The sequence below is a fragment of the Geospiza fortis genome, unplaced genomic scaffold (assembly GCF_000277835.1).
Source record: "Geospiza fortis unplaced genomic scaffold, GeoFor_1.0 scaffold391, whole genome shotgun sequence".
NCBI classification, from domain to species: Eukaryota; Metazoa; Chordata; class Aves; order Passeriformes; family Thraupidae; genus Geospiza; species Geospiza fortis.
In genome coordinates, this window is record NW_005054472.1 from 445549 (window position 1) to 454274 (window position 8726).

Consider the following 8726-nt stretch of genomic DNA (forward strand, 5'->3'; position numbering starts at 1 on the left):
ATAAAATAAAATAAAATAAAATAAAATAAAATAAAATAAAATAAAATAACCTGTGCATGGTGGTTTTGTGGGACGTTCCTACAAAATAAAATATAAAATATAAAATATAACATAAAATAAAATGTAAAATAAAATAAAAAATAAAATAAAATAACCTATGCACAGTGAGTTTGGGGGACATTCCAATAAAATAAAATAAAATATAAAATAAAATAACCTGTGCATGGTGAGTTTGTGGGACATTCCAATAAAATTAAAATTTAATGAAATAACATAACATAAAATAGTATAAAATAAAATAACCTATATTTTCTAGGTTAAACCTATAAAATAAACCTTAGCAGGGATGCTCAGAGCGGCTCAGGACCTGGTGCTTGTGCAGCAGCTGCCCCAGCAGGAAAGCGGCTCTGGTTTCTGACGTGGTGTGTGCAGTGGCTGCTCCCAATCACTGCCCTTCCCAACGTTGTTTTGCCAACAATATCCCTTTATTCCTTGCAGAATAAGCTGCCCATCCCTCCCCTGCTCTCACCTTCCTTTGAGCCCTGAAATGTGGCCTTCACCAGGAACAATCGTCCTCTTCATGAGGAGGAGGAGGAGGAGGAGGAGCGCTCGGGGTGTTTGAATGTAGGAGGTCAAGCAGTGAATGAATTGTTCACTTCGTGCCACAGAGAGATGATTTATGCCTCTTTGGAAGGTTGACCTCTGCCAGCCTTGAATGCTGCACATTTATTGCAATTTGTTTTCGTTTTTAATTGATATCATTTGTTAGTAGTGTGTGAAGCAGCTGTTAATTACCACGTGGGGAAGGAGGTGGAATCCATCTTCATTAAGCAGGATGCGGGTCCTGCTTGTTTTCCTTGTTCCATTGCTGTTTTAGAAACCATAACCTGGAGTTCCATTCTCATCAGCACTCGGAATAACCAAGTTATAATTCTAGAATCTACCTAGAATCTTTCTTTAAGGCCATATTTGGATATTTGCTGGAAAAATCCTTGAAATCACATTGAAATGGGAACTGATGGGGGATAAATACTTCAGGATGATGCTGATTTCAGCACCTGGAGATGCTGATTTCAGTCAGATTCTACAATTGGTTTTTATTTTCCATCAGACTCAACTGAATCCTTTTTAAATGTTTGAAACATTTTCCTCCTGGCATTGGTCAAAATCCTTGAGACCACATTGAAATGGGAGCTGATGGGGGATAAATCCTTCAGGATGATGCTGATTCCAGCATCAGGAGATGCTGATTTCAGTCAGATTCTACCATTGGCTTTGATTTTCCAACAGACCCAACTGAATCCTTTTTAAACATTTTAAACATTTTCCTCCTGGCATTGGTCAAAATCTTTGAGACCACATTGGAATGGGAACTGATGGGGGATAAATCCTTCAGGATGATGCTGATTCCAGCATCAGGAGATGCTGATTTCAGTCAGATTCTACAATTGGCTTTGATTTTCCAACAGACCCAACTGAATCCTTTTTAAACATTTTAAACATTTTCCTCCTGGCATTGGTCAAAATCTTTGAGACCACATTGGAATGGGAACTGATGGGGGATAAATCCTTCAGGGTGATGCAGATTTCACTCAGATTCTACAGTTGGTTATGATTTTTCCAACAGATTCAACTGAATCCTTTTTAAATGTTTGAAACATTTTCCTCCTGGCATTGGTCAAAATCCTTGAGACCACATTGAAATGGGAGCTGATGGGGATGAATACTTCAGGATGATGCTGATTTCGGCGCCTGGAGATGCTGATTTCAGTCAGATTCCACAATTGGCTTTGATTTTCCAACAGACCCAGCTGAATCCTTTTTAAACATTTTAAATGTTTTCCTCCTGGCATTGGTCAAAATCCTTGAGACCACATTGAAATGGGAGCTGATGGGGATGAATACTTCAGGATGATGCTGATTCCAGCATCAGGAGATGCTGATTTCTTTCACTCAGATTGGCTTTGATTTTCCAACAGACCCAGCTGAATCCTTTTTAAACATTTTAAATGTTTTCCTCCTGGCATTGGTCGTATTTTACTCCTGGCTGCTCCACTGCTGGTTTATGACTTCCTCTGGGTTGTAAAATCCTCTGGGGATCCTCCAGGGTGAGAGATGACATGAATGGCTGTCAGAGCCCTGTTACTCCAGCAGTTTAGAAGGGTTAATAATTCTTCTGTCTGTGCTGAGCTCTGGTTTTTCATATTCTGGACATCTCAGGGAAAAGTGGCTTTTAAACAGCATCCTCTGCCTTTGTTGTTATTTCTCCTTTATCACAGGAGCTGGAGCTGCTGAAGGTGCCATCTTCCTTTATCTAATCCATCTTATCTTGTCATCAGCATCTCTTGTTTTCCTGCAGGTTTGCAGCATGAGGGGATTTTCCGAGTGTCTGGGTCCCAGGTTGAAGTGAATGACATCAAAAATGCATTTGAGAGAGGTAAGGAACAGCTCTTCCAGCAGCCCAGGAGTTATTGCCAAATGTGGGAATTTGTGTGAGCCCTCAGAACTGCCCTGAATGCAGCTCACTTCTTTTTTGTCCCTTTGATTTTTGTGTTTCCCGAGTGAGGCTCTCCCAAACACCTCCCTGGTGCTCATTAACCTTGGATTCTCACTTGTTTGCTGTTGTGCTTTGTACCCTGTGGAGTGTCTGTGTAATAAATATTCTGAAGCCAATCTCCTCTCATGTCTGATAGCTTATTGATTGTTTGCAGCACTAAAGGACGTGGAGGATTTCATTATGAGGTGTAACTGCAGTTTCCTCCCCTCTCCCCAGCTCTTTGTGTGCTGGAGGGTGAATTTCCACGGCTTTTTGCTCTCTTGTTGAGGCACAGCTTGGCTACATTTATTCAAAATACCAGCAAGGGAGAGAGAGAGGGAAGTTTCAAGAGAGTGTTAATTTGGGGTAGCTTTTAATAGATTGGGTTTTTTTTCTCTCTGGGAAGAGCCATTCCCTACAAAGGCAGGGAGCAGTTGGGAGCCTCCTGGCTCATCAGCTCCTTGCTGGGCTGTTCTCCCTGGCAGGGCAGGGTCAGAGGAGCTGCTCCTCAGGCGCTCCCTGCGTCACAACAGGGCTTCTGTTCATCCCTGGAATCTGTGCTCCCAAAGAATAGGATCGCTGGTTTTTCCCTGCTTGCTGCTGCTGCAGGAGGAGGGCACACGTTAATTAGCTTTATTTTCCTTTTGGGGGAGAGGGAATTTTAATGAGCAGCGTGTGGTGGGTGATGTCACCTGTCCCCAGCTGCATCTACCTGAGAGTGAAAGCCCTCAGCAGCAGAGGGGGCAGGAATGTGTGTCACAGTCAGGAGAAGCATCAGAATCAGATTTTTATATAAAGAAATTTTTATATGAAGAAATACCAGTTTGGGGAAATATCCACTTTATCAGAATCAGATTTTTATATAAAGAATTTTTTATATAAAGAAATACCAGTTTGGGGAAGTACCCACTTTATCAGAATCAGATTTTTATATTAAAAAGTTTTTATAAAAAGAAATACCAACTTGGGCAAATACCCACTTTATCAGAATCAGATTTTTATATAAAAAAGTTTTTATATGAAGAAATACCAGCTTGGGGAAATACCCACTTTATCAGAATCAGATTTTTATATTAAAACATTTTCTATAAAGAAATACCAGCTTGGGGAAATACCCACTTTATCAGAATCAGATTTTTATATTAAAACATTTTCTATAAAGAAATACCAGCTTGGGGAAATACCCACTTTATCAGAATCAGATTTTTATATTAAAACATTTTCTATAAAGAAATACCAGCTTGGGGAAATACCCACTTTATCAGAATCAGATTTTTATATTAAAACATTTTCTATAAAGAAATACCAGCTTGGGGAAATACCCACTTTATCAGAATCAGATTTTTATATTAAAACATTTTCTATAAAGAAATACCAGCTTGGGGAAATACCCACTTTATCAGAATCAGATTTTTATATTAAAACATTTTCTATAAAGAAATACCAGCTTGGGGAAATACCCACTTTATCAGAATCAGATTTTTATATTAAAACATTTTCTATAAAGAAATACCAGCTTGGGGAAATACCCACTTTATCAGAATCAGATTTTTATATTAAAACATTTTCTATAAAGAAATACCAGCTTGGGGAAATACCCACTTTATCAGAATCAGATTTTTATATTAAAACATTTTCTATAAAGAAATACCAGCTTGGGGAAATACCCACTTTATCAGAATCAGATTTTTATATTAAAACATTTTCTATAAAGAAATACCAGCTTGGGGAAATACCCACTTTATCAGAATCAGATTTTTATATTAAAACATTTTCTATAAAGAAATACCAGCTTGGGGAAATACCCACTTTATCAGAATCAGATTTTTATATTAAAACATTTTCTATAAAGAAATACCAGCTTGGGGAAATACCCACTTTATCAGAATCAGATTTTTATATTAAAACATTTTCTATAAAGAAATACCAGCTTGGGGAAATACCCACTTTATCAGAATCAGATTTTTATATTAAAACATTTTCTATAAAGAAATACCAGCTTGGGGAAATACCCACTTTATCAGAATCAGATTTTTATATTAAAACATTTTCTATAAAGAAATACCAGCTTGGGGAAATACCCACTTTATCAGAATCAGATTTTTATATTAAAACATTTTCTATAAAGAAATACCAGCTTGGGGAAATACCCACTTTATCAGAATCAGATTTTTATATTAAAACATTTTCTATAAAGAAATACCAGCTTGGGGAAATACCCACTTTATCAGAATCAGATTTTTATATTAAAACATTTTCTATAAAGAAATACCAGCTTGGGGAAATACCCACTTTATCAGAATCAGATTTTTATATTAAAACATTTTCTATAAAGAAATACCAGCTTGGGGAAATACCCACTTTATCAGAATCAGATTTTTATATTAAAACATTTTCTATAAAGAAATACCAGCTTGGGGAAATACCCACTTTATCAGAATCAGATTTTTATATTAAAACATTTTCTATAAAGAAATACCAGCTTGGGGAAATACCCACTTTATCAGAATCAGATTTTTATATTAAAACATTTTCTATAAAGAAATACCAGCTTGGGGAAATACCCACTTTATCAGAATCAGATTTTTATATTAAAACATTTTCTATAAAGAAATACCAGCTTGGGGAAATACCCACTTTATCAGAATCAGATTTTTATATTAAAACATTTTCTATAAAGAAATACCAGCTTGGGGAAATACCCACTTTATCAGAATCAGATTTTTATATTAAAACATTTTCTATAAAGAAATACCAGCTTGGGGAAATACCCACTTTATCAGAATCAGATTTTTATATTAAAACATTTTCTATAAAGAAATACCAGCTTGGGGAAATACCCACTTTATCAGAATCAGATTTTTATATTAAAACATTTTCTATAAAGAAATACCAGCTTGGGGAAATACCCACTTTATCAGAATCAGATTTTTATATTAAAACATTTTCTATAAAGAAATACCAGCTTGGGGAAATACCCACTTTATCAGAATCAGATTTTTATATTAAAACATTTTCTATAAAGAAATACCAGCTTGGGGAAATACCCACTTTATCAGAATCAGATTTTTATATTAAAACATTTTCTATAAAGAAATACCAGCTTGGGGAAATACCCACTTTATCAGAATCAGATTTTTATATTAAAACATTTTCTATAAAGAAATACCAGCTTGGGGAAATACCCACTTTATCAGAATCAGATTTTTATATTAAAACATTTTCTATAAAGAAATACCAGCTTGGGGAAATACCCACTTTATCAGAATCAGATTTTTATATTAAAACATTTTCTATAAAGAAATACCAGCTTGGGGAAATACCCACTTTATCAGAATCAGATTTTTATATTAAAACATTTTCTATAAAGAAATACCAGCTTGGGGAAATACCCACTTTATCAGAATCAGATTTTTATATTAAAACATTTTCTATAAAGAAATACCAGCTTGGGGAAATACCCACTTTATCAGAATCAGATTTTTATATTAAAACATTTTCTATAAAGAAATACCAGCTTGGGGAAATACCCACTTTATCAGAATCAGATTTTTATATTAAAACATTTTCTATAAAGAAATACCAGCTTGGGGAAATACCCACTTTATCAGAATCAGATTTTTATATTAAAACATTTTCTATAAAGAAATACCAGCTTGGGGAAATACCCACTTTATCAGAATCAGATTTTTATATTAAAACATTTTCTATAAAGAAATACCAGCTTGGGGAAATACCCACTTTATCAGAATCAGATTTTTATATTAAAACATTTTCTATAAAGAAATACCAGCTTGGGGAAATACCCACTTTATCAGAATCAGATTTTTATATTAAAACATTTTCTATAAAGAAATACCAGCTTGGGGAAATACCCACTTTATCAGAATCAGATTTTTATATTAAAACATTTTCTATAAAGAAATACCAGCTTGGGGAAATACCCACTTTATCAGAATCAGATTTTTATATTAAAACATTTTCTATAAAGAAATACCAGCTTGGGGAAATACCCACTTTATCAGAATCAGATTTTTATATTAAAACATTTTCTATAAAGAAATACCAGCTTGGGGAAATACCCACTTTATCAGAATCAGATTTTTATATTAAAACATTTTCTATAAAGAAATACCAGCTTGGGGAAATACCCACTTTATCAGAATCAGATTTTTATATTAAAACATTTTCTATAAAGAAATACCAGCTTGGGGAAATACCCACTTTATCAGAATCAGATTTTTATATTAAAACATTTTCTATAAAGAAATACCAGCTTGGGGAAATACCCACTTTATCAGAATCAGATTTTTATATTAAAACATTTTCTATAAAGAAATACCAGCTTGGGGAAATACCCACTTTATCAGAATCAGATTTTTATATTAAAACATTTTCTATAAAGAAATACCAGCTTGGGGAAATACCCACTTTATCAGAATCAGATTTTTATATTAAAACATTTTCTATAAAGAAATACCAGCTTGGGGAAATACCCACTTTATCAGAATCAGATTTTTATATTAAAACATTTTCTATAAAGAAATACCAGCTTGGGGAAATACCCACTTTATCAGAATCAGATTTTTATATTAAAACATTTTCTATAAAGAAATACCAGCTTGGGGAAATACCCACTTTATCAGAATCAGATTTTTATATTAAAACATTTTCTATAAAGAAATACCAGCTTGGGGAAATACCCACTTTATCAGAATCAGATTTTTATATTAAAACATTTTCTATAAACATTTTATTCGAATCAGATTTTTATATAAAGAATTTTTTATATAAAGAAATACCAGTTTGGGGAAATACCCACTTAATTAGAATCAGATTTTTATATAAAGAAATATCAGTTTGGGGAAATACCCACTTTATCAGAATCACATTTTTATATTAAAAAGTTTTTATAAAAAGAAATACCAACTTGGGCAAATACCCACTTTATCAGAATCAGATTTTTATATAAAAAAGTTTTTATATGAAGAAATACCAGCTTGGGGAAATACCCACTTTATCAGAATCAGATTTTTATATTAAAACATTTTCTATAAAGAAATACCAGCTTGGGGAAATACCCACTTTATCAGAATCAGATTTTTATATTAAAACATTTTCTATAAAGAAATACCAGCTTGGAGAAATACCCACTTTTTCAGAATCAGATTTTTATATAAAGAATTTTCTATATGAAGAAATACCAGTCTGGGGAAATACCCACTGGTTCCATGCAGAAATAAAAAAGAGGATTTTTTGCCCCCTTAATCTCACTTGTCTCTGTAAAATCTGTGATGTAGAGGACTGCCAAAGCTAACCACAAGGTCCCTGCAGTTTATTACTTCATGCAGAGCCCTTGGTGGCAGTTAATATCAGGGATAGTGCTCAGGTTTGGAGTGGCCCATTTATTATCCTGTGTGTTATTAAGATAATAGGCAAGCTTTGGTAATTTCAGTCACATAATGGATACATATAGCTTCAATTTGAGGGTTGCCCCATCATTAAATCTAATTATGGCTGATAGGGAGTTTTCCCCAGGGAACAACTCCTTGAGTGAGCATCTTCCCTTTGGTAGTGCAGGCAAACCGTGGTGGATCTGCAGCAGCAAATTGTCCCAGAAACTTCCCCCACCTCATTCCCTGGGTCTGCACACACCTGGGCCAGGTGTGTGATGCTCAGTGTCCTCTCTGTCACCCGGGCAAGGTGTGTGATGTCTGTGTGTCCCCTGGGCCAGGTGTGTGATGTTTGTGTGTCCCCTGGGTCACCTGGGCCAGGTGTGTGATGCTCCTGTGTCCCCTGTGTCACCTGGCCAGGTGTGTAATGTCTGTGTGTCCCCTGGGTCACCTGGGCCAGGTGTGTGATGCTCAGTGTCCCCTCTATCACTTGGGCCAGGTGTGTGATGTCTGTGTGTCCTCTGAGCCAGGTGTGTGATGCTCAGTGTCCCCTCTATCACTTGGGCCAGGTGTGTGATGTCTGTGTGTCCCCTGGGCCAGGTGTGTGATGCTCCTGTGTCCCCTGTGCCACCTGAGCTGCACTTTTGGGTCACCTAAATCCTCCTGTCAGGTGCTGGAGCTGTGATGTTCTCCCCTGCCCAGAACACCTGGAGTCTCTCTGCAGCAGGAGCACCACCACACGGTGACATTTGGGTGACATTTGGGTGACAGAGCTGGCCCAGGTGTCCTGGCATTCC

General features: G+C 35.7%; 1 protein-coding gene across 1 annotated transcript in view; it reads left to right on the forward strand.

Annotated features, from left to right (window-relative positions):
* Positions 1 to 8726, forward strand: part of SRGAP2 (SLIT-ROBO Rho GTPase activating protein 2) — a 134623-nt gene that overhangs the window by 102079 nt on the left and 23818 nt on the right. The window contains exon 13 of the mRNA XM_014309955.2: positions 2360 to 2437. Coding sequence (XP_014165430.1) covers positions 2360 to 2437 — 78 coding nt within the window. The remainder of the gene's footprint in view (positions 1 to 2359; positions 2438 to 8726) is intronic.